At 49.5% G+C, this 20,785-nt stretch overlaps 1 protein-coding gene across 3 annotated transcripts in view; it reads left to right on the forward strand.

The window, feature by feature from the left end:
- Nucleotides 1-20,785, forward strand: part of CRIM1 (cysteine rich transmembrane BMP regulator 1) — a 175,937-nt gene that overhangs the window by 130,192 nt on the left and 24,960 nt on the right. For all 3 annotated transcript variants that reach the window (XM_079792690.1, XM_079792688.1, XM_079792689.1), the window contains 5 exons: nt 3,006-3,134; nt 12,311-12,467; nt 15,063-15,184; nt 16,282-16,491; nt 20,451-20,666. In XM_079792690.1, coding sequence (XP_079648816.1) covers nt 3,006-3,134; nt 12,311-12,467; nt 15,063-15,184; nt 16,282-16,491; nt 20,451-20,666 — 834 coding nt within the window. The remainder of the gene's footprint in view (nt 1-3,005; nt 3,135-12,310; nt 12,468-15,062; nt 15,185-16,281; nt 16,492-20,450; nt 20,667-20,785) is intronic.

Below are 20,785 nucleotides of genomic sequence, written 5' to 3' on the forward strand. Positions count from 1 at the left end.
AGGGAATTAGAATTTGAAATGTGTATTCTTCCCAATTGCTTCCGTGTCATGTGCATCATAAATGAATGGGGAAAATAGTAAATTTAGAGGCACCACATGATTTTTGGCTTCTTGCATTCTGCCACTTCTTCTGGGGCCCGGAGGACACCCAGTAGGACTTGTTTTCCTTAAAATGTTTACAGGGCAACATTGTGGGACCAGTGCCTACGCCACAGCCCTTCTGTGTACGTTTTTTCATTTGTTAAACTGAGCAAAAGCTGTTACCCTGCATGTTGTAGGGAAAGACTGAACGTGTTTCCTCTCCCGGAGAACTGCGCTGCCGGACGCAGCTGCTTGGATAAAACGTGGGACTGTTCTCAGGGTTGAGGTTCTGATCCTCAGGCAACCAGTTAATTTTTCCTTTTCTTTCTGACCACAGATCATAATCCTAATCCCATCCAGTAATCAGAATATGTGCCCCCAAATAGCACATACATCACTATTAACTCTCTTTAACAAATCCCTAAACTTCCAAGTAAAATTCCATACTGCCCTGTGGTTATTATGAATTTCCAGTGTCAATGTAGTCTGCCCAAATGTATATTTTTCCATAATATGGAAAAGGCAGAAGTTTCTCATAAACCCCGATGTCAGTAAAGAATACAAGGTTTTTGGTCTCTAGATAAGCCATTTGCTACAGCGCTGGACTTTCTGAACCCACCCCGATCCTCACTCAAATGACTCTAGAGCGGCGATTTCCAACCTTTTTCTCTCACGGCGCACATAAACTAATTACTAAAATCCTGGGGCACACCAAAAAAAAATTCTTTTTGGCCCATCTGACCAAAAAAATAGGTATGATTTTGATTCATTGACACTGGGTGGCTATTGTTGTGCCGGCTGTTGTCGTTGTTCTATCTGACAATTTAAGGGGAAAGCGGTCCGTGCCCTCGGGGAAATGGTCAGGTTTTGCATGTTTTAAAACACTGGCGGCGCCGGTTGAATGCTCTGGGGTGCCATCCTGACTCCTTCCTCGATGGAATAATCTGTGGTGTGGTATCTTTAAATGTAGCAGGTCCTCTGCTCTCTCTCGTATTGGTGGTTAGAATAATTTCGCAAAAACCTTGGCAGTCCTGTGGCTAAAGGCTGAAATAGAATTATTATTTGTGTGGCCGATAAGTGCAGTGATAAAAGAAAAAACTACATGGGTTTCAAAACCGAAGGTGTTTATGGTCCTTCTAAAGAGAATGTAGGAACGCAGTATTACTGTCTTTAGTCCACTATTGTCCTAAAACTGGCCTAAACTTAAGCTACTTTTTGATGTTTAACGTTCTCTGTCAGGAAGGATGCTTTCATCCTTGAAGGGAATTAGAAATGTGACAGCTTTGGGACATTCACATAAAGTTTCAGGGAGAGGGTCTCCAAACTGCGCTCTGATAAAAACGGAGACTGCGCCCTGCCTCCTTCAGATGAACTCCCACGGGGAGGATGCTGAGCAGAGCATCTCTTTAAAAAGTCATCGTTGCCTGCGAGCTGTGGAGAGCTGAGTCACCCGCCCCTTTTAGACGACGGATGGGAATTTAGAACTCTTGATCTTAGCGGTGGCCGCAGAAACCTTATTTTGGTCTCCCTTCCATGGTAACGGGGGCAGAAACTCGAGAAGACAGTGTGGACTAATGGATAGAGTGTTGGACAGGAGGTCGGGAACCTCTGTGCTGTTCTATTCCCAGCCTGCTCCTGGGTTGCTATGTAAACTCTCTGCACCTCATATTTTCCACTTGTGAAAACATAGGTAGAGACAGTCTGTACTTAGCTCTTTAAAAAATATTGTGAGAACCAGCGTGCACTGAAGACGTTCAGAGTATCTTTGGGTTGGAAAGAGGCTCCATAAATATGTGAGTGTCTCTCTTCCCTTTGACAACCCTCTCAGCACCGTCTGGCGTGACATAAACTGCCCCTCCCCCTGCACGGACGGCGAAGCAGGAGCCAGGACAGAGGCCAAGAGTGTGTGACCTCGGAGCCAGAATGCCTGGGCTTGAATCGTGGGTCCATCACTTACTAACTCTGTGACCTTGGGCAAGCCAGTGTACTAGATGCTCTCATCTGTGAAATGGGACACATGATGGCACCATCTCACTGGAATGTGATGAGGCTCGAAGGCATTAAATGAAGAGCTCTGGAAACATCATTGTTAGACGCACAGGACGCTGTATTCTTACTGCCCAGATCAGTTCTTTCTTGTTTAAATGGCAGGGAAGGTAAAGCATCGCCCGACCTTGGGTTTTTTCCTATGTATCTCTTCCCAGGTGGCTGCTCACTCTTCTTCCCAAAGGCTTGTATCTCACTCTGCCACACGCTTAAGCCGAGGCCCCGAGTAGAAGCTCCTAGGCCCTGTTACCCGTTGTGCCATCTATAATAGCTGAAGGACTGTCGCATGAAAGATGGAAGAAATCTAGATGTTTCAAGATATTCTCAAACATCTGAGTTCGTTGAAAAAAAAAATGCTAACATTTCAGCAATGTTGCAAAATGGAGAGTGAGGTCATTGACAGTTGGAAGCAGTGTCTTGATTATTATAAAAAAGTAAACTCAGAAAACATCAGGAAGAAGTAGGAGAACAGTTAACAGTTTAAGTGGAGTTCACCTTACCCTCTCTTACCTGCTTCCCATAGTGGTGGCCCTCAGAGAGGTATTGTGTGAGGGCACCCAAAAATGCGGAAGTTGCTCAGACATAAAGAAATAGAGCTTTTGGATTGTCAGAAATCTAAATTAAAAACTTTCTTTTTCAGAGGTTAAAGACATGATATTTTATTGAGTTGTACACTTGAAACGTGTATGATTTGTGAACCAATGTCACCTCTAAATTCAATCAAAAAAAGACATTATGAAAGTATAAAAGTTTAGGATTTGATGAAAATGGGTTAGTTTTTTGTTAATTTACTGTGCTGTGGAATTTCAAAGACTGAATAGCATCTAAGAGATAATCTTCTGTTTCGCTGATTTTTTTTTCTCTCTTTTTATGATTAGAACCAACCTACATCACAATTGATCCACCAGCGTGCCGGGAGCTATCCAACTGCACCCTGACAGAGAAGGACTGCGTTTACGGTTTCAAACTGGACCACAATGGCTGTCGAACTTGTCAGTGCAAAAGCAGTAAGTACACGGGAGACAGGTTTCTGGTTTTTTCCTGAGCCTGGTTGGATATTGTCAAAGCACATTATGTGATTGATTATCTTTGGCCGTTCATGACATCCTCTGAGCAACCTGAAAGAAGAAGAAAAAATTGTACTGAACACAGACAGATACACAGTCATGGGGGGGGGGGGGTGCGAAATAGAAAGGCCAAGATGCTGCTTCTTTATTCTGTTTTTCTGTTTTTCATCTTCATTTCTGTGTCTTCAGATGCATCCTGGGTACCGCCCTCAGAGCCCTGAGCACATCTTCCTAACCTCCCCGTTGCTCTCCCTCTAGCATCACCTTGCTGGGCCACCCAGTGACAAGGGGGTCGCCCACACAGGGTGTCACACTCTGTCATGACCCTTAGGATGTGCTTCTCGGTGTGGTTCCAGCTCACTTCCATGTGGAGTCCAGTCACGTCCCCGAGCGAGACCTCTGACACTTGGTAGAGTCTGTTACGTTTCCTCCACACACCAAACCGATCGCCCTTCACGTTTCAGATGATTATGGATTCCCCCGATTCTTCAATACCTTCAGTGCCCTCAGCCACTCCCCCGGTGATAGCGTTCCTAGAACTTCCTGGGTCCTTTCCATCCTTTGACCCCCTTAGGGTATGTCCTTGTCCTTATATAAACGTGTGGCCCAGAAACACACAGAATGCTCCGGAATCCGGCCTGGTCGGTGCAGCTCCAGTGTGGCCTGAGTTTGCGTTCGCTCTCATCACATACTCTTCCCTCACACTAGGGCAGTGGTCAGCAAACTCATTAGTCAACAGAGCCAAATATCAACAGTACAACGATTGAAATTTCTTTGGAGAGCCGAATTTTTTAAACTTAAACTTCTTCTAACGCCACTTCTTCAACATAGACTCGCCCAGGCCGTGGTATTTTGTGGAAGAGCCACACTCAAGGGGCCAAAGAGCCGCATGTGGCTCATGAGCCACGGTTTGCCGACCACGGCACGAGGGCATAAGCAGCTGGAGCTCCAGCGGCTTTTCTTACATCAGCTGCTGTTAGGTGGTTCTCATCTGCTCTGTATTTGAACATTTGGGATTTTTTTTTCTTTAATGACATAAATACAAGGCCACATTTGACAAGAAATTATCCTGAGAGTTTCAAGCCGTTTTCCAACTAGTTGGGGTATTTTTTTAAATCTTGGTCATCTGATCGAATACCTCAGTGCCTCCAGCTTAGATTCAGTGAGCATCACTCACATGTCCTCCTCCAAAACACTGCACTAAAATTCAGTTGTGCAGAGCGAAGGGCACGTTCCTCTCGCTCTAAAGGCCTTCCTGCAAAACGACCCCAGGTCCCTGATTTCAGCGGACGACACATCGCCTCTATCTCCACACGGAAGTCTCGAAACGCAAGACCAGGATCTTATCTGAAATCCGAGTCCCTGGTCTCAGAAGCATTCCTTTGCTGGAAACCCCATTTTAAACAGAAAATGAAGTCAGGGGGGGCCCGGCGGCTCCTTCCTGAACCTACGCTGGCTCCTGGTGGCCAGGCCTTTCTCTTCTAAATGTCACAAACCACACGTTTAACCATTCTTCCTGCAGAATTCCCCATTGTGAATGTCAGGCTGAGTTTCTGTAGTTCTAGAATCCTCTGTCTTTTTTTTGAACGGACCTTTGGGCTTCCTTTTCGTTTTCTGAACTCTCCCTGCAGTCCCTCTGATCTCTCCTAAACACAGACCAGAGTCTGTAATCAGCAGGTTCTCTGGGCCTCCGGGAATAATTACCCCGGCTCAGAGACTTGGGATTCCTTAATGCCGATGGAGGCTCACCTTCTGATTTAGCCACTGCCTCGGGCTTTCTGCGCCTCTTCGCCTTCTCTGTCCCATACTTTCCGTTGTGAGGCTACTTGGCTACTCAGATACAAAGTAGGAATTGAGTAATTCGGTTTTCTTAATTGCAAGTTGTCACCCTGCCAGCCTGGTGGAGTTGGTGCTAAAACGGAGTTGATAGAACTGTGGTTGTGACTATGGTATTGCCATCTGTAAGTTTCCCAGAAGCCTCCAGTCATCGGGGCCACACCTCTCTGCCTGCTATAGCCAAACCCGGTGCCTTAGGGAGCTGTCTTGGCAGCCGCGCCTGTTTGTTTAAATGGCCAACTGTGTTTTTTGACAAGAAGGTGATCAGCGATTGTATCGTGAAGCCTTTATATTTTAATCCTTCTTATCTTGAGCGACACATCCTTTCGAATTATGGGAGGGAACCGACATTTTTTTTCTGAACTTTTTGAAGTCTAAAAATGTAGATGTCATTGTGCTTCGTCACCCCACCTACCGCCTTCACCTGGGCTTTTCTGTCAGGAGCGTCTGGTCCCCGGGGTCGTGCTTACGTAAGACCCCGCCACTCCACAATGAGCCCTTTGTAGTGATGTCCAAAGAGGCGTTTCCCCCAGTTGTCATCAAAGCGAGTCAACAGCGTCTCTGGCTTTTTGCAGATTGAGACCATTAGGAAGCTTCTGCTCTGCCTGCCTCGTGTTAGTGCTGCATGCTGGCTTCCTAAAAGGAATACCTGCTCCTCCGTTTCATTAACATGTAGAAAGGTAGATGTAAGGGAGACGGTTGCCTTTTGTCTTTTTTGTTTGTTTGTTTTACATATAAATCTTCACTCGCCACGCATTCTTTGCAAATTTTACCTATTTGTAAGGCTGTATAGTCCCTCTTCTCTCCTCCCTCTCTCTTCCTTTGCCTGGTATAGACAACACCTGCCGAGCTCTAGGTTCTGGAGCAGGTGTTCAAGCCGTAAAGATGAATAAACTGAAAGGCCTGCCCTGAGCAAAAAAATCAGTACCTGACACACTACTGAAATAGCATTTCAAGCCAGTTCTATCAGGAGGACACTTCAGTCCCGTGAGAATCCAGCCTCACTTGTTTACACCGGAGTGGGGCAGTAGCTGGCTCCTCTCCCAGCCCACGCTCGGGGCTCGGCGCGCGGCAGATGTTGGTTTGTGAATGAGCAGGGAGCCATTAGAACTAGGGATGCCACTGGACATCTTGCTTGTCTGTGGACTCGCCGTTCTCACCACGTATCCATTTCATCGACCTGGGTTAGTCTTTTGCCCTCTCACTCACTGCCACCGTCCGTTTACCTAAAGATAGAATTAAACACCACGTGGAATTTGTCAGTCTGACCTTAGCGTCAGAAGTCTAGTCCTAGAACATTCTGCCCCCACCCCTCCCAGCAGCAATCCTGATTATTCCACATGTTTGAAAGCCACACCTTTGGGAGGTGAGTGGGGTGTAACCGTAGGCCAGGTCCTTGGCTGTCAGATTCTTGTGGATGTATGCACCCCACGCTCTCTCCCCCCCCCCCCCCCCCCAGGCTCTGGCCTCTGAGTGATCACAGCAAGTGGCCTTCCTTACTCCCCGGGGCCTCTGTGCCCCTCGCTCCCTATCTGTGAAGGCCTAACTGCTGGGTTATTTTGAGGACTAAGGGAACGCATGCAGTGCTAGCGTTACTCACCGACATGGCACTCATTTCCTCTGCCCCGTAGCTGTTGTATAGCATCCATTTCTGAGTCAGCCCAAGCAAGCTGACGTGGACAGCCCCCAGCTTCCCCGCTTTGTTCCAGCACCAGCCTGCCTCCGGTCCTTCCTGTCTCTGAGGACACTCACACAACTTTCCGTGTAAACCCTCGAATACTCTCCTTCTCTTACCCAGTTTTAGGAAAAAAGCAAGTTCCTTGTAGTGAAGGGTGGCATGAGTGTGTTCTTTTTCCCGTTGCAGCCACCTGGTAAGTAATGATTTTGTCTAAATTTCTCCCACGTGTTATTTTCCGGCATCCCACCACAAGCCTGTTCATGTGCACTGGTCCTCACTGTTGGTGCCTAAGCTTTCTGTTAGGGATCATGCCTTGTGTACTAGTAAATAGGCCGCTGGCATCAAGGTTTCCTAGAGTAAGAGGAGCACCGAGTAAATATTTCTGTCCTGTTCATTGGTTTGTTGTTCACGCATTCATTTTTTTTCTTCCATTCATCTCGCATTTGTTGAGTGCCTACTGTGTGCCGAGCACTAGGGATACGAAAAAGATAAAAATGGACCTTATCTTGACTACTGTTGGTAATATTGGTAATATGCTAATATGTTGTAATGATATTGCACCATAATCAAGCATATTATAGACAGTTATTTATTTATTTATTTATTTATTTATTTATTTATTTAAAGTATTACATATAGTAGTACATACATATCCTTTTTTTTTTCCCCATTGACCTTCCCCCAGCCTCCCCTACCCCCTTTTGCATGCCCTCATCCCACCCCCACCCCCAGTGTCTTGTGTCCATTGGTTATGCTTATATGCATGCATACAAGTCCTTTGGTTGATCTCTTCCCCCACCCCCTCCCCAACACTCCCCAGCCTTCCCGCTGTAATTTGACAGTCTGTTTGGTGCTTTACTGCCTCTGTATCTATCTTTTTGTTCATCAGGTTATAATGTTCTTTATTTTCCATAAACGAGTGAGATCATGTGGTATTTTTCTTTCATTGCCTGGCTTATTTCACTTAGCATAATGCTCTCCAGTTCCATCCATGCTGCTGCAAATGGTAAGAATTCCTTCTTTTTTTATAGCAGCATAGTATTCCATTGTATAGATGTACCACAGTTTTCTGATCCACTCATCTGCTGATGGGCACATAGGCTGTTTCCAAATCTTAGCTATTGTAAATTGTGCTGCTATGAACATAGGGGTGCATATATCCTTTCTGATTGGTGTTTCTAGTTTCTTGAGATATATTCCTAGAAGTGGGATTACTGGGTCAAATGGGAGTTCCATTTTTAGTTTTTTTGAGGAAACTCCATACTGTTCTCCACGGTGGCTGCACCAGTCTGCATTCCCACCAGCAGTGCACGAGGGTTCCTTTTTCTCCGCATCCTCGCCAGCACTTGTCGTTTGTGGATTTGTTGATGATTGCCATTCTGACAGGTGTGAGATGGTACTGCATTGTCTAGACAGTTACTTCTAAGATTGAAATCAAACCCGAGTAGAAACATGTCCTTCAGAGTCCACGGCAGGGATGGCAGAGGATTCTTTCCTTTGAACCTCTAACAGATACCCTTCTTTTAACACCGCTAAGCGAAGTAATACATCGAGAGTGCACACAGAGAAATTTACCCCTGACTTATGTTCTCAAGGACATCTATAATAATAAAAGCATAATATGCTAATTAGACCGGACAGCCAAACAACCTTCCGGATGAAGCTGTGGTGGCGGGGGCCAAGGCAGAGGCGGTTAGGGGCGATCAGGCAAGCAGGCGAGCGGTTAGGGGCGATCAGGCAGGCAGGCAGAGAACTTAGGGGCGATCAGGCAGGCAGGCGAGCGTTTAGGAGCCAGCGGTCCCAGATTATGAGAGGGATATCCGACTGCCGGTTTAGGCCTGATCCCGCATGGGGCCTAAACTGGCAGTTGGACATCCCCCGAGGGGTCCCAGATTGCGAGAGGGTGCAGGCCAGGCTGAAGGACCCTCCCTACCCCCATTCATGAATTTCATGCACCAGGCCTCTAGTATTTAAAATAAAAACGGGTTGGGAAATATTTAGGAAAGTTCAGGGGCAAAATTAGGTCCTTTGGATAAGCTTCTAATAACAGTAGTGGTGACACTATTAATAACACTGCTTTTTAACTAGAAATGTTTGTTACTGTCAGCTTCAGCTCACGAGAACTATATGCTCAGGTGACATCTATATGAATCAGATGCCATTCATCTTTTGGCATCTTATTTTCTAGGTCTTTAAAAATCAAGTGGATTTGCTGGAATATTTACAACTTCCCCACTTTTAACATGCTGCAGTTCTAGGAATTCATAATGCTTTTAATCTAGAAGCGGGTACAAACATAGAAAATGAATGGTGGTAGCAGGGAGAAAAAGCCTTCGTATTTTTTATAGCTTATCTATCAGAATCAGGCATCTACAGAAGGGTGCAGCATCCAGTATTCGGGAGGCAGGCTCCCCGTGTTTACTGCGTGTAACTGAGCAAACACTTAGGGCCAGGGTTGGAGCCCCCATTGACAGTGGTGCATTTCTCTCATAGTTTCAGGAACTTTCTGTTGCACGTAACGGATCTAGCAGGTTGGTGGGCATTGCCCGTGCCCAGTGTGAGGTATGTAGCAGAGCAGTGCAGCGAAACTGGGGGCACTGTCACCTTGTGCCCTCATGTGAGTTACACGGTGTTCACGTGGAATAACGTGTGAACCATGCTCCCTGCAGTGGGCCGTGGAGCAAAGATTGGCCCTGGGAGCAAATACCTCTTTTTCTCCAGAGGAAGCAGAGAGTTTGTTATGCAGCTGCTATCGACCAGCCCTACGTACAGGCCTTGTACTTGGCCATGATTTACACCTTTCCCTTCAATGCCGAGCTCCCCCTCTGGGTTAGAAAGCACTTACAGATCACAGGGAAGTCATATAATGCCGAAACGTGATGAACACGAAGCCACCATTCTTTGTGGGGTCGCCTCCCGTGAGGTCCTAAAGCTTTTCAGACAGACGTATACACCTCCCACTCATCTGTGAATAAGATGCTCCTCATCTCTTCCTTCTGCTCTTTATGTAAATGTTTGCCTCGATGGCATATTTCTCTTTTTAAAAGCCCATAATGATTACATGGACCTAGGACTGCCTTCCAGGCCGTCTTGAATGTTCTGAGTCTCTGAGCTACAAAGGTGGCATTTTGAGATGTTTAACAAGTGCCAATATTTTGGAAAGTTTTCAATCCTATTAAAGTAAGTTTTCTCATTCCGTTATTTTTTTTCTGTTAATATGGCCGGCCTGGATGAGAGTGGAGGAGTAGATAGCAAGGACATTGATTGATGGGTCCCTTCTGCCAGTGCGTGCTGAACACTCACTCCGGGCTGCACACCGGGCTGGCACCGGGGCTGTGTGAATAAGGGAAATAGGTCCCTGTCCGTCGGCCCCTCCCGTGGGGAGCAGACCCCAGAGTCTGCTGTCCACTTGAGCTGAAGGAGCAGCCGTTGCTTGAAATTCTCTCCCTTTGCAAAGCAGAGGTGGTTGAGGTCAGAATTAGTTTTTTATGCAATGTTTTTAACTTGGCGTTTTCCTTAAGGGTGAAGCCCAATCTAGATTAGAGCCTACCAAAAAAAAAACCTCTTTTAAAGGACTAGAAAAATAAAGGCACGAAGGTGACCAGACTCCGAAGTTTCAAGGAATTGAATGCCCAGGGAGGTTGGCTCTGGGAAGCTTTCAGAGGGCTTTTAACTCGTCTAGTTCCCATATAATCACCTTGGTGTCGTGACTGAAAAATGCTTGTAACGGAAACGTGGGCTCCCAGCGTGGGTCTCGGTGTCGGAGGAAGACGTGTGGCTGTGAGGTCTTCTCCCTCCGTCTCCGTTCCCTTCCTACGGGAATGGGGGAGGGTTGAAAAATGATGGCCTTGCAGGTTACATAATTACAAATTTTTAAGGGAGGCCTTGAGAATGTGGCTTTTAAGGATGCGAATTAGTAATTAGTTGTTTCGCAGTGGAATACAGACCCACGAGGTTGTATTACACACGTGTAACGAAAGGTTTATGATCATGACAAAGTAGAAAATTATACCATAAATCACATTTTCCTTTTTAAAAGATAGCAAATTAAACATTCGTGTATCGCCAGCTAAGATGCATGAAAGATGCTGTCGTAAAACACTTATGTAAAAACATGAGCTCATTTCACCTACTAATTGTAGGTTAGGTTTAATTTTAGAGTAGAAGATTTGTGTGTGCAAGGCACTAATGGGCTCTGTTTTTCCTAGTAATGTGTGCGTTATTTACAGTGTTTAGGCTTACAGGATGTCCAGATACAATAAAGATTAATTTATTATTTCATCGATAAATCGTCTCTGCTTCCCATCTTACTGATCCATGCAGAACCATAATCAGACGCCCCCAGACGTTTGCCACACTCAGATTCCCCAGTCAATTCAGACAGGTCTCAGCTTGCTTCGTTCCATCACCAAGCATGCTTTTTTTACCTTCACTTTTATATTCTCTGTAGTATGCTGTTAATCCTTGTATCATACCTTTTACAGCCTTTTTAGAAGACTTTTGCTAAGTGAATATCTGTAGTAGTTTCTCCTGCCAATCACCATTGCTTCCCCGCGCCCCCCCCCCCCCCAAACAAAGTTAAAACTGACCAATAGGGACACTTTGAACATTTCAGACAGCGCAGAGTTAGCCCTTAATCTGGATAGTCCTTTGGCACACGTCTATTTTAGTCATTATTTAACTGAGTGTATCCAAATACCTGGATGTTCATCAGTAGGGGAGAAGAACAGCTAAGTGCAATATTTTGTCAGATTGTAAAGAAAAGGGTCTATAATAGGGTACGCTTCAGTACATAGTAGGCAGGATTATGTGATAACTTGTCAGAGTAAACGTGTGACTCTTTAAGAACGTGCATGATGACGGTCATACAGTAGCAACAAAATATATAATGACGTTTTAGGTGTAAGTTTCTAACTCTCACATTTGACCAGTGAGCGGTAATCAGTAGTGTGAGGCGATTAATAAAATCAAATTTTCATGAAAATATTTGCTCAGTTTTTTTTCCCCCCACACGGCACACAGTATTCCCACCAGCCTGTTCTTCAGCGCCCGATGAGGATACACTTCAGAAATCTGGCTTTCAGGGCTGGGCTTCATTTTGTCTGTACAGGCATTCCCCGGGTTACGTCGGGCTCGACGTACGTCGTTTCGTGGTTACGTCGCCATCTCCCATTTATTTATATAACAAAAAAGTTCCGTCATTTCGACGTATGAACATATGTGCTTTATGTTTTTTATTATTTACTTACCACCAGTAAAGGGCAGGAATTGTCTTTCTTTTAAATTGTTTGACTGTTTCACTTCATTACTACCGTGTGTGTGCTCCACGTGAGTGACGTAGGTGCTTACGTAGGTGGGTTCCGACTTCCGGCGGAAAGCGCGATACGTCGCGCGTAGGAACGGCTCTCGCACGTAAGGCAAGGACCGGCTGTGTTCGTGCCGGAGCGTGGGGCTGCGTGGTGATGGCCACGGCGGAGCTCGCCCCGTGGGTCAGCCCTTCCTGCGTGGTGGCGGAGGGAGCCGTGTGCGGAGGGCGGGAAGGCGGGGTGGCCGGCCGCGCTCCGCCGGCCTCCGCGGAAGGAACCGCTGTCTGTCTCCGCAGGGCAGGAGCTGTGCTGGGGCCTCCTGCGCGGCTGCACCCTGGACTGCCCCTTCGGCTTCCTGACGGACGCCCACAGCTGCGAGATCTGCCGCTGCCGCCCGCGGCCCAAGAAGTGCAGGCCCACCTCCTGCGACAGGAGCTGCCCGTTTGGATACCTGTACGTATTTCTGGAGGCGACGCCCTGCTCGGAATGGTGTGTGACTTGGTGACGCGTCTGTGGTGCCTGTGTTTGTCGGCGGTTCTGTGTCTGCGAGCGAATGGCTGCGGACCCAGTCAGAACGTCGGTGCTGGCTGTGTCAGGTGGATCGGAAGGAGGGCTAGCCTGGGGTCCCCCAGGTGAGAGTCACGTTCACTCTTCCCTTTTATGAAGGCGTCCTTGTGAGGACGCTGCCCGGCGGCCTGTTACGGGCGACCTCTCCCTGGCACGGCCTGTGGACACCGCAGGGGGTGGGGTGGCCGCGAGTCCCGGGGCTGGACAGGTGGGTGCCTTTCACAGCTGTCCCGGGGACTCAGTTGTGATGGCTGGTTTAACCCATTCGGGAGGTCGGCTGACAGGAACCCATATGCACTACCGAGCACCCGCACCTGCCATGCCTCCATAGTCTACAGTTCATGATGTTTTTTTCTCTTTCTATAGCAGTAGATTTTGGGACTTTTCTTGAACACGAGGATCGTGACTTGCATTTTCAAATACTTTTTGATTGAGCCAAACCCCGTGCAATCAGCTTATTCCAGGGCGGGGGAGGAAGACACTTCACATTTGTTCTCTAGTGTCTGCCTTGGCACCTGTTTCTGCCTTTATATCAAGTTGGCCCCTTTAAAAATTTCCTTTCAGAATGTTACCTGCTCATCTTTCCTTGGTTCCCTTCCGCTTAGTCTTTCTCCCTTTTCAATTTGATATGTTTATATGGTACTACTACTAAGGGACTTAGGGCCTTCATATCTTGCCCATCTTATTAACGTCATCATTTTTATCGTTCTTCTTGGAAATTCTAGCTTATCAAGGAGGTGAGGAACCTTAGTTCTCAATTTAATTGCATGAGTTGGGAACACTCTTCTTAAAAATTCCCCAAGTAAACTCATCATCATTGTTCTCAGTCCTAAAGTATGAATCTGATACCAATAATAGGCAAGGTGTTCCTTAGCTTCGCTGCTAATGTAGCGTTCTAGTCGCTGCAGCCACTTGGTGCAGGGTTAGGACAGTTCAGGGTCAAGGCTGCGCTCGAGCCGAGCCTTCATCCTAGGGGATTAGAGACGTCCCTTGGTCTTCCCGTCGGTCAGCACACCCGGGAGGACCACGTTGACCACCGTGGACGGTGAGCACCCCTTCAGCCAGAAGAGCGGCTGTTTCGCAAGGATAGCCTCTGAAGGAGAAGCCCCGCCTGACACCACGGGGGGGTGTCGGGATGAGGGCAGCATTGGTGCCCCCGGCACACCCCTGCCCGGTGATCACGCCGGCCTGTTGGTGCTTACAGAACGGAGGGCGGGAGGAGCCGGCCGTGGATGAGTAAGTGAGTGAGCAAACAAATCAGTTAAAGCCGTGACAGGCCTTGAGAATGACACAGTGTATGACAGGAATATGAATAATTCATTTAATTCGTTGTCCTCACTGTGGGAAAGTAAACAAGGAGACTGTTTCGCCCCGTAAATCGCTGTTTAATTGTCCCTTGGGCAGGGGTAAGCCAGGGGGTGTACCCCGGTTTGCCCATAGGGCAGTGGTAAGCCAGGGGGTGTACCCCGGTTTGCCCATAGGCCTGTCTTGTTGTAGAGCCCCTTCCTTGGCCCAAGATGAGAACAGGAATTTTTTTTTTTTTAAGTTGAACACTATTTTTGCCACTTAGGGCTAATTGGGATGAACCCCGAGGGTAAATAGGGTAACTCCTGTAGATGAGATGTTGGGCCTGAAGGCAGAGTGAGGGAGCTCCTTCTGTGACAGGCAGTATCCTTCTCTTTTTCAGAAAAAAAAAAAGAAAGGAATTATTGGTGAGAATTATTTGCCCAGAAAACTCCCCACTTAAACTGTGTGATAATATTGATAAACATATACTCACGTATTTAACAATCATCTTTCCAGTCGGCACAGACGTAGGCACTCTAGCTTATTAAGGGAAAAAGCGTTTCTCAACCTTTCCCTTTGCCCCACGTGCTTCTGCCACACCCACGGGCGGCACACCTTCCCGCGGGTGCTCCTGCCTAAGAGCAGCTCCTGGACCCGGGCTGCGGGGTCTCGGGGCTCCTGTTCCCAGTCAGCGCTGGTGTCACTTCCCAGCTCCGCGGAGCCTTCACGCCTCCCGCCTTCCATACGTGTCCATACGTGGATCTCGCGTTACAATTTTGCTGCAGCTTCTCAGGGACCGTGGTCGTGGGAGGAAGCCCGTGGCCCTTGCCCAAGAAGGACCTTTGCCCCCACCGCTGGCCTCCAACCCCGACCGACAGCGTGTCCCTCGCCATACTGCTCACGGAGTTGCACGCTCTCCCCGTGTCGCTGTGGTGCCCCTGCTCCCGGTCAGAGGGACAGCCTGTGATGGGGGTTCTGACGTTGACATCCCACAGCACCTGCGTGCCCGAGCCTGGGCGGGCGTGGCGGCGGCCACAGGGAGCTCGTCGCACACCCCTCCGGGAGCTTTCCCGAGCACAAGTCAGGTCCTCCCGCTTAGTAATGACCCCGCGTCCCTGACCCTCGGTGTGAGTGCTCGGGCATCACTCCAGACGTGGGGATGTTTCTGACCTCTGACAAAATTGTAATTACCAGGAAGAATAAGCACGGCTGTGACATCTGCCGCTGCCGGAAGTGCCCAGAGCTCCCGTGCAATGAAACCTGCCTCCTGGGATTCCAGAACGACAGCCGCGGCTGTCTTACCTGCAGGTGCCGAGGTAGGTGTGGCCACGTGGCCCTTCCCCTCTGGGCGGCCAGGGGCAGGGGGGCGCCGTGCAGATGACACAGTCTCGGGGATTGCCGTCTGCTCGGACACCGTGTCCCTCTCTGTGGGGCCTCCCCTTGTCCTGCCACCTTCCCAGAGGAAAAGCTCACCGTAGAATTTAAAGCAAGCACAGCGGGCAAGCCCGCCGACCGAGGTGACCACTGCTGAGCTCAGGGCTTCAGCCTGAAGCACCTTGAGCGTGACCTCCATGGTCTTCCCTCCGTCCGCAGTGGATGGATACTGTTGAGGCGGCAAAGATCCCTTGTCAGACCCCCGCAGGTGGGTGTGACTGAACAGTCCCCTCACATGGTTTCCACGAGAATTCAGACGTTTGCTGCGTAAGCACATGCCGCCGGCCTGTCGTGGTTACAGGCGAGAATCACGGGGACCTTGGGACTGGGACTCCCTCCCACCCCAGGGCCGGTCCTAAGCCACTGAGCATCGCCTAGGCACCATTCCCGCCCTCCCCCAGCTCCAGCCCCTCGGCCCTCCCCATCTCCCCCCCCCCACACACACACACACTGTGTTTTAGTTGTCAGCATGGTCCACAGGGAAGCAATAAAAGATCTCTCCAGTTCTGTGTTTTCAAAGTTGGACAGTAACCACCTTAATGGTGTTTCAAGGGGTCAGAGTAAACAAAAATCCAGTCCCTGCTTTAACTCTGCTGCTGACCAAAACCGCGCCAGCTGCCAGGGGCCCGGGATTCCCCCGCTGGGTGACTTCTAGAGCGATTGCTCCGCATGCATTAAACATACGGGCAGCATTTGCTGTGCAATCAATGCTTGTTTATTGTATAAAAATGAGGAAGTTGGATGAAAGAAGTAAAACTCACCTGTAATCCCACAAATAGGACAGAAATACACTTGCAGGTTTTTTGTTGTTGTTTTTTTTTCAAAATTGCGGACATGTTCACTTAAACTCTTTTCCTGAGTGAACTGTCCTTGTAGACGGGCGCTGGGTGGCTGGGCAGCGTTACCGGCGAGGACGCTGCGGGCAGTTCGCCCTGTGCGGTCGCCGCGTCCTTACCGAGGCTGCCTTGTGTCCGTGCAGAGGGCCCCGCGTCACCCACCTCACCTGCCCTGTCCGGCACGTGCCTGTCCATGGACGGCCATCACCATAAGAACGAGGAGAGCTGGCATGACGGCTGCCGGGAATGCTACTGTCACAACGGCCGGGAGATGTGCGCGCTCATCACCTGCCCGGTGCCCGCCTGCGGCAGCCCCACCATCCGCCCAGGACAGTGCTGCCCGTCATGCTCAGGTAAAAGCCGGCTGCCGGCCGGTGAGCTCCCTACGAGGTGGTTTCTGCCCAGCGGGTCTCATCACCTCTGGGCTGGGGGTGAGGGTGGGGGGAGATGCAGGGCACAGGGCACGACCTGGAACACGGGTCAGCGCTCCGTGGTTCTGGTCAACCACAGACACAGAGTCAGCGGGTGCTGTAACCGCTCGGCCAGAGACCAGAGAAAAGTCTAAAGCTCTAACTCTCATTTTTGAACGGCTCACTCAGTTATAGTGGTCTTTGAACTACATTTGTGTAAAGGCCTGTGGGCCTATGTACTTCTTTAATCCCAGCTCTCCATTTTATGGAGCGTGGATTAAGGCCGAAGTCTTAGTTAATTGGAAGAGATTGGTGTTAATTGTGTTCCATAAAAGCTTGTTATTTACAAAAGTAATACTGGAGGTGGAGAGGATTATTCAAGTCCACAGTTGTTGCTCTTTTTTAAAGTGATGGATATGGGGGTGGGGAAATAAATTAATGGATATGTGGCATGCTTGCCAAATGGAGAAATTCAGGGTGACCGCACATCCAGAACATTTAAAATATAGTAATGCTCATCAAGATAAGTTAGCAGAAGCGCAGAAGGGATTCTGACTCCTGGGGGTCCGAATTAGGGTTGTCAGTACCGGTCATCATTGCCATAATGCTTCATCTAGTGCCTTCTGTCCAAAGAGCTCCAGGCAGTCTTCTACTCATTCTTTCTTCCCCAGTGCAGGCCATGTGGAGTTAGGGGGAAACACACTGAGCCGGTTGTCACTGGTCAGACAGACACAGAGAGATGAGCTGTCTCAGGGTGGAACTGTCCGCTGGGAGGAAGGCAGGGAGAAGGGAAGGCCCCCTTGGAGCATCAGGTTTCTCTTCAAGTTAAAAAGTACTTGTCAGATTTTGGAGTCGTGGCTGTTTTCCCTCTGGTCAGCCCTGGTCCGGTGTCTGCCTGTGGGTAAGTCTGCTTCTGCGGAGGGTGCAGTCGGGAACCCGGGCCTGGTCCGTGCAGCACGGCAGGCCCAGCCCAGAGGGAGGGGGCGCACTCTGCCAGGTGCGCCTGCCCTGGGGGCGGGGAGAGGGACACCTGCCTCCCTTACAGCTCTGAGATCCTACACACCCACCCCCCGTGCAGGCAGCCCTCCTGCCCCCGGAAAGGACTGGGCTGCACCGTTTGATGGATTTTCCCCGTAGCTCAGTCAGGTGTGCTCTGTCCCGAAACTATTTCCTTTTACACGTGCTCTGCTAGTTAAGTAGGGGAAAACCTCCAAGTATCCACGGCAACAGAAGGTCAATGAGCCATTTGGTGAAACAGAACTCTGTGTTGACTCTCTGGGGAAGGAAAAATGCCTTCCAGTGCAGACCCCTTGCTTTCCTCCTGGGCAAGAGTGTGTGGCGTGCGGGCCGCACCTGGGTCCCTGCTGGACATGCGCTCAGCGAGTCCGGCTGGAGCCAATGCAGGCAGTCTGAGGACAGATGCTCGGCTAGAAGGGAACGTTAGCGGGACCAGAGCTGGTTTTGTCTGTTACAGAGGTCTGCAAAGTGCTAATGCAAGCACACACCGAGTTCCTGTGGGTGCATGTATGCTAGTCAAAACACACGCACATTGATATACAGGGGTGGGTAAAAGTTTGTTTACGTAATACAAATAAATAATACAATAATAAATAATAATAATACACGCATAAACCCTCGCATACTCACAACTGTAGGCCTGCTTTTGCCCACCCCTGTCTATGGATATGTAAGTATAGTTTTCCCAAATACCTTTACCCTAGTGCAGTGGTCGGCAAACTGCGGCTCGCGAGCCACATGCGGCTCTTTGGCCCCTTGAGTGTGGCTCTTCCACAAAATATCTGTGCGATTGAAACGTACAGTGTGATTGAAACTTCGTGGCCTATGTGCAGAAGTCAGTTTTCGACTCTCAAAAGAAACTTCAATCGTCGTACTGTTGATATTTGGCTCTGTTGACTAATGAGTTTGCCGACCACTGCCCTAGTGGATTGCCGCATACGGATTCTTCTGACTAGAGACCCCAGAATGGTTGGTTGCCTTCATGGTCTCCTCCTTCAAAGAATATTTTCTTCCCTCTTCCAATTCCAGGATCGGCTGTTTTTCTTTCTGGGCTAAGAGAGCAGTCCGGAACCCTTCTGATGGAAGATCTCCCCAGTGATACTGCTGCTTGGTGGTTGTTTTCTTTCTCACCCCTACCTTCCAGTTTCTCCTTCAGCTCCATCTCTGTGCCACTCGCAGGCCGTGCCTCGAGGTGCATAGTACATTAGTACATACACGGACCTAAGGGCGTGATTAGCAGAGGAGACCCAGAGGAGAGCCCCCGTTTCCAGCACCAGTTTATTGCTGCTTTTTGGAACAGCATTTCGTTTTCCCTGTAAACCACGAGAAAGGCCCTTGTCCTCCCGCCCCAGCTCAGTTTTCATTCTTGCCTTCCTCTCTCCTTTCCTCCTACATTATGTGGCCCAGTGGCTTAGGAATGTAACCCCTGGCTGCTGGCAGGTTTCTGTTCCATGTCCACTCAGTCAGAGTTCCATTCTTGCCAGTTCCCTTGAGATGGAGCTGCGTGGAGAGTGACCTCCTCAACTGGAGCTCAGCCCCCGCCACGTCTCCCATCAGCGTGCACAGGGTGCTGGCCACTCCTTTGAAATTGACAGCCTGTGAGCTCTTGGGTGACTCAGCTCCGAGCATCTGCACAGACAGGGCGTCGTCCTGGGGCCCGGCCTCCGCCGAGCTCCAGGCGTGAGCTCGCCGTGCGTCTCCAGACTGCCGCTCGGCGGGGTTCGACCCTGTCAACACCTCCTTGAAATGCTTGTTGTATTTGGATTGCACGAATGTGGCTCATGTCTTCACACGTCTCATTTCCTCAGCACAACCTCCAGGCAACTCCCAGTACCTCCTAGGTGTTTGCAACATTAAATTCCCTCTCTGTCATTATCACCTCATCAAGGGGTCAGAATCGCCTCTCCTCCCGGGAAGGAAATCAGAGTGATCACCCGCCTCTGAGCATTCTCCTCTCCTGATGATGCTATTCCCCCAAAAAGTGTTTATTCTCAGGTGAGAGTTTCCAGACCATTGACTCTGCAGAACATCCCTGCTCGGTCGCTGGCAGTGGATCTAGGCTGGGGAGTGGCCAGCTCAGCAGCAGGGTGCATTCCCAAGCACCAGCGTGCTCGGGGTCCCAGGGATAATGGAGAGGACGGAGCAGTTGGAAGTTATGTTTTACCTGGAGGCCTACCCATGACCCAGACGTAGACTTAGGTTCCGATCCCTTGTCTGCCCTTCACACTCTGAGCCCTCAGCTTCCTCGCCAGGTCGATGTAAAGAAGTGAAATAACACGTGTAGAGAGAGCACGTTGCATGGCAGTTGGAGTGGAGCAAGCGCTCGGAATGAAAAACACCTTCATTCTAGACAGTCCTGCACGTCCACAGAGCTCCCCTGAGGCTCTAGTTCTCTTTCCTGTGGTCGGAGTGCGCTCCTGTAATTTAATTCTCTTGGATTCCCTCATTGTTATTTTTAATTTTTTAATTTATTGATTTGAGAAGGGAGGGACGGAGGGAGAGAGAACCACCGATTTGTAGTTCCCCTTATGTATGTTATGCATTCATTGGTGGCTTCTTACATGTGCCCTGATGGAGATCGAACCTGCAACCTTGATGTATTTGAATGACACTCTAACCAATAGCTACCCTGCCAGGGCTGGTTATTGTTTTTAAACTCAGGCCACTTGAATCTCACTTCCTAAAACTACCTCTTCTGCTGTTGCCTCGTGTTTATTGCTGTGCATGGACTCTTCCCTTCACTCTTCTCCTGAGAAGAGCAGAGGGCGGTATCTCACAGTCAGTTCATCCTCTGTCCCTTCAGGCACGCAGCACCAGGCTCTTCGGGCGTTGGTGTGGCTGCTGATGAATAACTTCTTGTGTTTGGATGCTCTGTCCTTCCCCAGATGACCTTGTGGAGCAGAAGCCCGAGCTCAGCGCCCCCTCCATTTGCCACGCCCCTGGAGGAGAGTACTTTGTGGAAGGAGAAACGTGGAACATAGACTCCTGTACTCAGTGCACCTGCCACAGCGGGCGGGTGATGTGTGAGACGGAGGTGTGCCCGCCGCTGCTCTGCCAGAACCCGTCCCGCACCCAGGACTCCTGCTGCCCACAGTGCACAGGTACCCGCGCAGGGCCCGGGACGCACGGGGCGGGAAGGCTGCGGCTCGGGCATTGTCGCTGTGCAGGGCCAGCAGGCTGAGCCCCACGTGTGAGGGTCCCAGAGCCAGTCACCTGTAAC

Source organism: Cnephaeus nilssonii (genome assembly GCF_951640355.1).
Source record: "Cnephaeus nilssonii genome assembly, chromosome: 15".
Taxonomy (NCBI): Eukaryota; Metazoa; Chordata; class Mammalia; order Chiroptera; family Vespertilionidae; genus Cnephaeus; species Cnephaeus nilssonii.